The sequence below is a fragment of the Lampetra fluviatilis genome, unplaced genomic scaffold (genome assembly GCF_964198595.1).
Source record: "Lampetra fluviatilis unplaced genomic scaffold, kcLamFluv1.1 SCAFFOLD_1165, whole genome shotgun sequence".
Taxonomy (NCBI): Eukaryota; Metazoa; Chordata; class Hyperoartia; order Petromyzontiformes; family Petromyzontidae; genus Lampetra; species Lampetra fluviatilis.
The window spans coordinates 13,974-28,118 of NW_027620473.1; the positions used below are offsets into that span (position 1 = coordinate 13,974).

Genomic DNA, 14,145 nt, shown 5'->3' on the forward strand with positions numbered 1-14,145 from the left:
CACTCTCTGTGTGTGTGACACTCACTGTGTGTGTGACACTCACTGTGTGTGTGTGACACTCACTGTGTGTGTGTGACACTCACTGTGTGTGACACTCTCTGTGTGTGTGTGACACTCACTGTGTGTGTGACACTCACTGTGTGTGACACTCACTGTGTGTGTGTGACACTCACTGTGTGTGACACTCACTGTGTGTGTGTGACACTCTCTGTGTGTGTGACACTCACTGTGTGTGTGTGACACTCACTGTGTGTGTGACACTCACTGTGTGTGACACTCACTGTGTGTGTGTGACACTCACTGTGTGTGTGACACTCACTGTGTGTGTGACACTCTCTGTGTGTGAGACACTCTCTGTGTGTGTGACACTCACTGTGTGTGTGTGACACTCACTGTGTGTGTGTGACACTCACTGTGTGTGACACTCACTGTGTGTGTGTGACACTCTCTGTGTGTGTGACACTCACTGTGTGTGTGTGACACTCACTGTGTGTGTGTGACACTCACTGTGTGTGTGACACTCACTGTGTGTGTGTGACACTCACTGTGTGTGTGTGACACTCACTGTGTGTGTGTGACACTCACTGTGTGTGTGTGACACTCACTGTGTGTGTGACACTCACTGTGTGTGACACTCACTGTGTGTGTGTGACACTCACTGTGACACTCACTGTGTGTGACACTCACTGTGTGTGTGTGACACTCACTGTGTGTGTGTGACACTCATTGTGTGTGTGACACTCACTGTGTGTGTGTGACACTCACTGTGTGTGTGTGACACTCACTGTGTGTGACACTCACTGTGTGTGTGTGACACTCACTGTGACACTCACTGTGTGTGTGACACTCACTGTGTGTGTGTGACACTCACTGTGTGTGACACTCACTGTGTGTGTGTGACACTCACTGTGACACTCACTGTGTGTGACACTCACTGTGTGTGTGTGACACTCACTGTGTGTGTGTGACACTCACTGTGACACTCACTGTGTGTGACACTCACTGTGTGTGTGTGACACTCACTGTGACACTCACTGTGTGTGACACTCACAGGGCACCGCACGGCGCAAGAAGAAGGTTGTCCATCGCACGGCGACCGCCGACGACAAGAAGCTGCAGAGTTCGCTCAAGAAGCTCTCCGTGACCCCCATCAGCGGCATTGAGGAGGTGAGGGGCGCCACGCTCACCACCTCACTCACCACCACGCTCACCACCTCACTCACCACCTCACTCACCACCACACTAACCACTTCGCTCACCACCACGCTCACCACCTCACTCACCGCCTCGCTCACCACCTCACTCACCACCTCACTCACCACCTCGCTCACCACCTCGCTCACCACCTCACTCACCACCTCGCTCACCACCTCGCTCACCACCTCACTCACCACCTCACTAACCACTTCGCTCACCACCACACTCACCACCACACTCACCACTTCGCTCACCACCACACTCACCACTTCACTCACCACCACGCTCACCACCACACTCACCACCACACTCACCGCCTCACTCACCACCACACTCACCACCTCACTCACCGCCTCACTCACCACCACACTCACCACCACACTAACCACTTCGCTCACCACCACACTCACCACTTCACTCACCACCACGCTCACCACCACACTCACCACCACACTCACCGCCTCACTCACCACCACACTCACCACCTCACTCACCGCCTCGCTCACCATCTCGCTCACCACCTCACTCACCACCTCGCTCACCACCTCGCTCACCACCTCACTCACCACCTCACTCACCACCTCACTCACCACCACGCTCACCACTTCGCTCACCTCACTCACCACCACGCTCACCACCTCACTCACCACCACACTCACCACCTCACTCACCACCACACTCACCACCACACTCACCACCCCGCTCACCACCTCACTCACCACCTCACTCACCACCACACTCACCACCACACTCACCACCACACTCACCACCACGCTCACCACCACGCTCACCACCTCGCTCACCACCTCGCTCACCACCTCACTCACCACCTCACTCACCACCTCACTCACCACTTCGCTCACCACCACACTCACCACTTCACTCACCACCACGCTCACCACCACACTCACCACCACACTCACCACCTCACTCACCACCTCGCTCACCACCACACTCACCACCTCACTCACCGCCTCGCTCACCACCTCGCTCACCACCTCACTCACCACCTCACTCACCACCACACTCACCACCTCGCTCACCACCTCGCTCACCACCACACTCACCACCTCACTCACCGCCTCGCTCACCACCACGCTCACCACCTCACTCACCACCTCGCTCACCACCTCACTCACCACCTCACTCACCACCACACTCACCACTTCGCTCACCACCACACTCACCACTTCACTCACCACCACGCTCACCACCACACTCACCACCACACTCACCAACTCACTCACCACCTCGCTCACCACCTCGCTCACCACCTCACTCACCACCTCGCTCACCACCTCGCTCACCACCTCACTCACCACCTCGCTCACCACCTCGCTCACCACCACACTCACCACTTCACTCACCACCACGCTCACCACCACACTCACCACCACACTTACCACCTCACTCACCGCCTCGCTCACCACCTCGCTCACCACCTCACTCACCACCTCGCTCACCACCTCGCTCACCGCCTCGCTCACCACCACACTCACCACCTCACTCACCACCTCACTCACCACCACGCTCACCACCTCACTCACCACCCCACTCACCACCACACTCACCACCTCACTCACCACCACACTCCCCACCACGCTCACCACCACACTCACCACCTCGCTCACCACCTCACTCACCACCACGCTCACCACCTCACTCACCACCCCACTCACCACCACACTCACCACCTCACTCACCACCTCACTCACCACCACACTCCCCACCACGCTCACCACCACACTCACCACCTCGCTCACCACCACGCTCACCACCTCGCTCACCACCACACTCACCACCTCGCTCACCACCACACTCACCACCTCGCTCACCACCACACTCACCACCTCGCTCACCACCACACTCACCACCTCGCTCACCGCCTCGCTCACCACCTCGCTCACCACCTCACTCACCACCTCACTCACCACCACGCTCACCACCTCACTCACCACCACGCTCACCACCACACTCACCACCTCACTCACCACCACGCTCACCACCTCGCTCACCACCTCACTCACCACGCTCACCACCTCGCTCACCACCTCACTCACCACGCTCACCACCACGCTCACCACCTCGCTCACCACCTCACTCACCACCTCACTCACCACCTCGCTCACCACCACGTTCACCACCTCGCTCACCACCTCACTCACCACCTCGCTCACCACCTCACTCACCACCACGCTCACCACCTCACTCACCACCACGCTCACCACCTCACTCACCACCTCACTCACCACCACGCTCACCACCTCACTCACCACCACGCTCACCACCTCACTCACCACCTCACTCACCACCACGCTCACCACCTCGCTCACCACCTCGCTCACCACCACGCTCACCACCTCACTCACCACCTCACTCACCACCTCACTCACCACCTCACTCACCACCTCGCTCACCACCTCACTCACCACCTCACTCACCATCACACTAACCACCACACTCACCACCACGCTCACCACCACGCTCACCACCTCGCTCACCGCCTCGCTCACCACCTCGCTCACCACCTCGCTCACCACCACACTCACCACCTCGCTCACCGCCTCGCTCACCACCTCGCTCACCACCTCACTCACCACCTCACTCACCACCACGCTCACCACCACACTCACCACCACACTCACCACCTCACTCACCACCTCGCTCACCACCACACTCACCACCTCACTCACCACCTCACTCACCACCTCGCTCACCACCTCGCTCACCACCACGCTCACCACCACACTCACCACCTCACCCACCACCTCACTCACCACCACGCTCACCACCACGCTCACCACCTCACTCACCACCTCACTCACCACCCCGCTCACCACCTCGCTCACCACCACGCTCACCACCACACTCACCACCTCACTCACCACCTCACCACCATGCTCACCACCTCACTCACCACCACGCTCACCACCACGCTCACCACCTCACTCACCACCTCACTCACCACCACGCTCACCACCACGCTCACCACCTCACTCACCACCTCGCTCACCACCTCGCTCACCACCTCACTCACCACCTCGCTCACCACCTCGCTCACCACCTCACTCACCACCTCGCTCACCACCTCACTCACCACCTCACTCACCACCACGCTCACCACCACGCTCACCACCACGCTCACCACCTCGCTCACCACCTCGCTCACCACCACACTCACCACCTCACTCACCACCACACTCACCACCACACTCACCACCTCACTCACCACCACGCTCACCACCTCACTCACCACCTCGCTCACCACCACGCTCACCACCTCGCTCACCACCTCGCTCACCACCACGCTCACCACCTCGCTCACCACCTCGCTCACCACCTCACTCACCACCTCACTCACCACCTCGCTCACCATCACGCTCACCACCTCGCTCACCACCTCGCTCACCACCTCGCTCACCACCTCGCTCACCACCACGCTCACCACCTCGCTCACCACCTCACTCACCACCACGCTCACCACCTCACTCACCACCTCACTCACCACCTCACTCACCACCACGCTCACCACCACACTCACCACCTCACTCACCACCTCACTCACCACCTCACTCACCACCACGCTCACCACCTCACTCACCACCACGCTCACCACCACACTCACCACCTCACTCACCACCTCGCTCACCACCACGCTCACCACCACGCTCACCACCTCGTTCACCACCTCACTCACCACCACACTCACCACCTCGCTCACCACCACGCTCACCACCACGCTCACCACCTCGCTCACCACCTCGCTCACCACCACGCTCACCACCTCACTCACCACCACGCTCACCACCTCACTCACCACCTCACTCACCACCACACTCACCACCTCGCTCACCACCACACTCACCACCTCGCTCACCACCTCACTCACCACCACACTCACCACCTCACTCACCACCTCACTCACCACCACGCTCACCACCTCGCTCACCACCACACTCACCACCTCACTCACCACCACGCTCACCACCTCGCTCACCACCTCGCTCACCACCTCACTCACCACCAAGCTCACCACCTCACTCACCACCACGCTCACCACCACGCTCACCACCTCGCTCACCACCACACTCACCACCTCACTCACCACCACGCTCACCACCACGCTCACCACCTCACTCACCACCACGCTCACCACCTCACTCACCACCACGCTCACCACCACACTCACCACCTCGCTCACCGCCACACTCACCACCACACTCACCACCTCACTCACCACCTCGCTCACCACCACACTCACCACCTCACTCACCACCTCACTCACCACCTCGCTCACCACCTCGCTCACCACCACGCTCACCACCACACTCACCACCTCACCCACCACCTCACTCACCACCACGCTCACCACCACGCTCACCACCTCACTCACCACCTCACTCACCACCCCGCTCACCACCTCGCTCACCACCACGCTCACCACCACACTCACCACCTCACTCACCACCTCACCACCATGCTCACCACCTCACTCACCACCACGCTCACCACCACGCTCACCACCTCACTCACCACCTCACTCACCACCACGCTCACCACCACGCTCACCACCTCACTAACCACCTCGCTCACCACCTCGCTCACCACCTCACTCACCACCTCGCTCACCACCTCGCTCACCACCTCACTCACCACCTCGCTCACCACCTCACTCACCACCTCACTCACCACCACGCTCACCACCACGCTCACCACCACGCTCACCACCTCGCTCACCACCTCGCTCACCACCACACTCACCACCTCACTCACCACCACACTCACCACCACACTCACCACCTCACTCACCACCACGCTCACCACCACACTCACCACCTCACTCACCACCACGCTCACCACCTCGCTCACCACCTCGCTCACCACCACGCTCACCACCTCGCTCACCACCTCGCTCACCACCTCACTCACCACCTCGCTCACCACCTCGCTCACCACCACGCTCACCACCTCGCTCACCACCTCGCTCACCACCTCGCTCACCACCTCGCTCACCACCACGCTCACCACCTCGCTCACCACCTCACTCACCACCACGCTCACCACCTCACTCACCACCTCACTCACCACCTCACTCACCACCTCACTCACCACCTCACTCACCACCTCACTCACCACCACGCTCACCACCTCACTCACCACCACGCTCACCACCACACTCACCACCTCACTCACCACCTCGCTCACCACCACGCTCACCACCTCGCTCACCACCTCACTCACCACCACACTCACCACCTCACTCACCACCACGCACACCACCACGCTCACCACCTCACTCACCACCTCGCTCACCACCACGCTCACCACCTCGCTCACCACCTCACTCACCACCACGCTCACCACCTCACTCACCACCTCACTCACCACCACACTCACCACCTCGCTCACCACCACACTCACCATCTCGCTCACCACCTCACTCACCACCACACTCACCACCTCACTCACCACCTCACTCACCACCACGCTCACCACCTCGCTCACCACCACACTCACCACCTCACTCACCACCACGCTCACCACCTCGCTCACCACCTCGCTCACCACCTCACTCACCACCACGCTCACAACCTCACTCACCACCACGCTCACCACCACGCTCACCACCTCGCTCACCACCACACTCACCACCTCACTCACCACCACGCTCACCACCACGCTCACCACCTCACTCACCACCACGCTCACCACCTCAGTCACCACCACGCTCACCACCACACTCACCACCTCGCTCACCGCCACACTCACCACCTCACTCACCACCTCACTCACCACCACACTCACCACCTCACTCACCACCACGCTCACCACCACGCTCACCACCTCACTCACCACCACGCTCACCACCTCACTCACCACCACGCTCACCACCTCACTCACCACCACGCTCACCACCACACTCACCACCCCGCTCACCGCCACACTCACCACCTCACTCACCACCACACTCACCACCTCACTCACCACCACACTCACCACCACACTCACCACCTCACTCACCACGCTCACCACCACACTCACCACCTCACTCACCACCTCACTCACCACCTCACTCACCACCACACTCACCACCACACTCACCACCTCACTCACCACCACACTCACCACCTCGCTCACCACCTCACTCACCACCTCACTCACCACCTCACTCACCACCTCACTCACCACCTCACTCACCACCACGCTCACCACCTCACTCACCACCTCACTCACCACGCTCACCACCACGCTCACCACCACGCTCACCACCTCACTCACCACCACACTCACCACCACGCTCACCACCTCACTCACCACCTCACTCACCACGCTCACCACCACGCTCACCACCACGCTCACCACCTCACTCACCACCTCACTCACCTCACTCACCACCACACTCACCACCACGCTCACCACCTCACTCACCACCTCACTCACCACGCTCACCACCACGCTCACCACCTCACTCACCACGCTCACCACCTCGCTCACCACCACACTCACCACCACGCTCACCACCTCACTCACCACCTCACTCACCTCGCTCACCACCTCACTCACCACCACGCTCACCACCTCGCTCACCACCTCACTCACCACGCTCACCACCTCACTCACCACCACACTCACCACCACGCTCACCACCTCACTCACCACCACGCTCACCACCTCACTCACCACCTCACTCACCACCACACTCACCACCTCACTCACCACCTCACTCACCACCTCACTCACCACCACACTCACCACCACGCTCACCACCTCACTCACCACCTCACTCACCACCTCACTCACCACCACGCTCACCACCTCACTCACCACCTCACTCACCACCACGCTCACCACCTCACTCACCACCACACTCACCACCTCGCTCACCACCATGCTCACCACCACGCTCACCACCACACTCACCACCACGCTCACCACCTCACTCACCACCACGCTCACCACCTCACTCACCACCACGCTCACCACCTCACTCACCACCTCACTCACCACCTCACTCACCACCACGCTCACCACCTCACTCACCACCTCACTCACCACCTCACTCACCACCACGCTCACCACCTCACTCACCACCTCACTCACCACCACACTCACCACCTCACTCACCACCTCACTCACCACCTCACTCACCACCACGCTCACCACCACGCTCACCACCACGCTCACCACCTCGCTCACCACCTCGCTCACCACCACACTCACCACCTCACTCACCACCACACTCACCACCACACTCACCACCTCACTCACCACCACGCTCACCACCACACTCACCACCTCACTCACCACCACGCTCACCACCTCGCTCACCACCTCGCTCACCACCACGCTCACCACCTCGCTCACCACCTCGCTCACCACCTCACTCACCACCTCGCTCACCACCTCGCTCACCACCACGCTCACCACCTCGCTCACCACCTCGCTCACCACCTCGCTCACCACCTCGCTCACCACCACGCTCACCACCTCGCTCACCACCTCACTCACCACCACGCTCACCACCTCACTCACCACCTCACTCACCACCTCACTCACCACCTCACTCACCACCTCACTCACCACCTCACTCACCACCACGCTCACCACCTCACTCACCACCACGCTCACCACCACACTCACCACCTCACTCACCACCTCGCTCACCACCACGCTCACCACCTCGCTCACCACCTCACTCACCACCACACTCACCACCTCACTCACCACCACGCACACCACCACGCTCACCACCTCACTCACCACCTCGCTCACCACCACGCTCACCACCTCGCTCACCACCTCACTCACCACCACGCTCACCACCTCACTCACCACCTCACTCACCACCACACTCACCACCTCGCTCACCACCACACTCACCATCTCGCTCACCACCTCACTCACCACCACACTCACCACCTCACTCACCACCTCACTCACCACCACGCTCACCACCTCGCTCACCACCACACTCACCACCTCACTCACCACCACGCTCACCACCTCGCTCACCACCTCGCTCACCACCTCACTCACCACCACGCTCACAACCTCACTCACCACCACGCTCACCACCACGCTCACCACCTCGCTCACCACCACACTCACCACCTCACTCACCACCACGCTCACCACCACGCTCACCACCTCACTCACCACCACGCTCACCACCTCAGTCACCACCACGCTCACCACCACACTCACCACCTCGCTCACCGCCACACTCACCACCTCACTCACCACCTCACTCACCACCACACTCACCACCTCACTCACCACCACGCTCACCACCACGCTCACCACCTCACTCACCACCACGCTCACCACCTCACTCACCACCACGCTCACCACCTCACTCACCACCACGCTCACCACCACACTCACCACCCCGCTCACCGCCACACTCACCACCTCACTCACCACCACACTCACCACCTCACTCACCACCACACTCACCACCACACTCACCACCTCACTCACCACGCTCACCACCACACTCACCACCTCACTCACCACCTCACTCACCACCTCACTCACCACCACACTCACCACCACACTCACCACCTCACTCACCACCACACTCACCACCTCGCTCACCACCTCACTCACCACCTCACTCACCACCTCACTCACCACCTCACTCACCACCTCACTCACCACCACGCTCACCACCTCACTCACCACCTCACTCACCACGCTCACCACCACGCTCACCACCACGCTCACCACCTCACTCACCACCACACTCACCACCACGCTCACCACCTCACTCACCACCTCACTCACCACGCTCACCACCACGCTCACCACCACGCTCACCACCTCACTCACCACCTCACTCACCTCACTCACCACCACACTCACCACCACGCTCACCACCTCACTCACCACCTCACTCACCACGCTCACCACCACGCTCACCACCTCACTCACCACGCTCACCACCTCGCTCACCACCACACTCACCACCACGCTCACCACCTCACTCACCACCTCACTCACCTCGCTCACCACCTCACTCACCACCACGCTCACCACCTCGCTCACCACCTCACTCACCACGCTCACCACCTCACTCACCACCACACTCACCACCACGCTCACCACCTCACTCACCACCACGCTCACCACCTCACTCACCACCTCACTCACCACCACACTCACCACCTCACTCACCACCTCACTCACCACCTCACTCACCACCACACTCACCACCACGCTCACCACCTCACTCACCACCTCACTCACCACCTCACTCACCACCACGCTCACCACCTCACTCACCACCTCACTCACCACCACGCTCACCACCTCACTCACCACCACACTCACCACCTCGCTCACCACCATGCTCACCACCACGCTCACCACCACACTCACCACCACGCTCACCACCTCACTCACCACCACGCTCACCACCTCACTCACCACCTCACTCACCACCTCACTCACCACCACGCTCACCACCTCACTCACCACCTCACTCACCACCACACTCACCACCTCACTCATCACCTCACTCACCACCACGCTCACCACCTCACTCACCACCACACTCACCACCTCGCTCATCACCATGCTCACCACCACGCTCACCACCACACTCACCACCACGCTCACCACCTCACTCACCACCACGCTCACCACCTCACTCACCACCTCACTCACCACCTCACTCACCACCACACTCACCACCTCACTCACCACCTCACTCACCACCACGCTCACCACCACACTCACCACCACGCTCACCACCACACTCACCACCACGCTCACCACCTCACTCACCACCACGCTCACCACCACATCACCACCACGCTCACCACCACACTCACCACCACGCTCACCACCACACTCACCACCACGCTCACCACCTCACTCACCACCACGCTCACCACCTCGCTCACCACCTCACTCACCACCTCACTCACCACCTCGCTCACCACCTCGCTCACCACCTCACTCACCACCACGCTCACCACCTCGCTCACCACCACACTCACCACCTCACTCACCACCACGCTCACCACCTCACTCACCACCTCGCTCACCACCTCACTCACCACCTCACTCACCACCTCACTCACCACCTCACTCACCACCACGCTCACCACCACGCTCAACACCTCACTCACCACCTCACTCACCACCTCACTCACCACCTCGCTCACCACCTCACTCACCACCTCACTCACCACCACGCTCACCACCTCACTCACCACCTCACTCACCACCACGCTCACCACCACGCTCACCACCTCACTCACCACCTCACTCACCACCTCACTCACCACCTCGCTCACCACCTCACTCACCACCTCACTCACCACCACGCTCACCACCTCACTCACCACCTCACTCACCACCTCGCTCACCACCTCACTCACCACCTCACTCACCACCTCACTCACCACCACGCTCACCACCACGCTCACCACCTCACTCACCACCTCACTCACCACCTCACTCACCACCTCGCTCACCACCACGCTCACCACCACGCTCACCACCTCGCTCACCACCTCACTCACCACCTCGCTCACCACCACGCTCACCACCACGCTCACCACCTCGCTCACCACCTCACTCACCACCTCACTCACCACCACGCTCACCACCTCGCTCACCACCTCACTCACCACGCTCACCACCTCACTCACCACCTCGCTCACCACCTCACTCACCACGCTCACCACCTCGCTCACCACGCTCACCACCACGCTCACCGCCACACTCACCACCTCACTCACCACCACACTCACCACCACGTTCACCGCCACACTCACCACCACGCTCACCACCACACTCACCACCTCACTCACCACCACGTTCACCGCCACACTCACCACCACGCTCACCACCACACTCACCACCACGTTCACCGCCACACTCACCACCTCACTCACCACCACACTCACCACCACGTTCACCGCCACACTCACCACCACGCTCACCACCACACTCACCACTACGCTCACCACCACGCTCACCACCACACTCACCACCTCACTCACCACCACACTCACCACCACGCTCACCGCCACACTCACCACCTCACTCACCACCACACTCACCACCACGTTCACCGCCACACTCACCACCACGCTCACCACCTCACTCACCACCACGCTCACCACCTCACTCACCACCACGCTCACCACCTCACTCACCACCACGCTCACCACCTCACTCACCACCACGCTCACCACCACACTCACCACCACACTCACCACCACACTCACCACCTCACTCACCACCACGTTCACCGCCACACTCACCACCTCGCTCACCACCTCACTCACCACCACGCTCACCACCTCACTCACCACCACGCTCACCACCACACTCACCACCACACTCACCACCACACTCACCACCACGCTCACCACCTCACTCACCACCTCGCTCACCACCTCACTCACCACCTCACTCACCACCACGCTCACCACCACACTCACCACCACGCTCACCACCTCACTCACCACCTCGCTCACCACCTCGCTCACCACCTCACTCACCACCACGCTCACCACCTCACTCACCACCTCACTCACCACCATGCTCACCACCACACTCACCACCACTCTCACCTCCTCACTCACCACCTCGCTCACCACCTCACTCACCACCTCACTCACCACCACGCTCACCACCTCACTCACCACCTCACTCACCACCTCGCTCACCACCTCACTCACCACCACGCTCACCACCTCACTCACCACCTCACTCACCACGCTCACCACCTCACTCACCACCACACTCACCACCTCGCTCACCACCTCACTCACCACCACGCTCACCACCACGCTCACCACCACGCTCACCACCTCGCTCACCACCACACTCACCACCTCACTCACCACCTCACTCACCACCTCGCTCACCACCTCGCTCACCACCTCACTCACCACCACGCTCACCACCTCACTCACCACCTCACTCACCACCATGCTCACCACCACACTCACCACCACTCTCACCTCCTCACTCACCACCTCGCTCACCACCTCACTCACCACCTCACTCACCACCACGCTCACCACCTCACTCACCACCTCACTCACCACCTCGCTCACCACCTCACTCACCACCACGCTCACCACCTCACTCACCACCTCACTCACCACGCTCACCACCTCACTCACCACCACACTCACCACCTCGCTCACCACCTCACTCACCACCACGCTCACCACCACGCTCACCACCACGCTCACCACCTCGCTCACCACCACGCTCACCACCACGCTCACCACCTCGCTCACCACCTCGCTCACCACCTCACTCACCACCTCACTCACCACCACACTCACCACCACGCTCACCACCACACTCACCACCACGCTCACTACACACACACACGTGTACACACACACACGTGTACACACACACGTGTACACACACACACACGTGTACACACTCACACACTCACGTGTACACACACACACGTGTACACACACACACGTGCACACACGTGTACTCACACGTGTACACACCGCAGCATTAACCAGGGGCGGCCTTCTGGATTCCAAACCGCTGGGCTGCATCCCCTCGCCCCCCCCCCCCCCCGCTCGCTCGTTCACCTGCACCGCTCGCTCACCCTCACCTCACCCGTGCCCGCTCACCCTCACCCTCCCCTCACCTTCCCGCCCTCCCAGGTGAACATGTTCAAGGACGACGGCCTGGTGCTGCACTTCAACAACCCCAAGGTGCAGGCCTCGGTGGGCGCCAACACGTTTGCCGTGTCGGGACACGCCGAGAGCCGCCACCTCGCCGACATGCTGCCCGCCGTGCTCAGCCAGATGGGCGTCGAGAGCCTCTCGGGCCTACGCAGGCTCGCCGCCACCGCCACCGCCACCGCCACCGCCACCGCCACCCACCGCCACCGCCACCCGCCACCGCCACCGCCGCCACCGCCACCGCCACCGCCACCGGAGGTGAGAG

At 61.3% G+C, this 14,145-nt stretch overlaps 1 protein-coding gene across 1 annotated transcript; it reads left to right on the top strand.

Moving 5' to 3' along the window:
• Positions 1-1,053: 1,053 nt before the first annotated feature.
• On the top strand, positions 1,054-14,138 carry LOC144953963 (transcription factor BTF3 homolog 4-like; the record flags this gene model as incomplete). The annotated part of the gene is made up of 2 exons (XM_078884559.1): positions 1,054-1,167; positions 13,860-14,138. Coding segments are annotated over 2 exons (393 nt in total), but the record flags the coding sequence as incomplete, so codon positions are not given.
• Between the last annotated feature and the right edge of the window lie 7 nt (positions 14,139-14,145).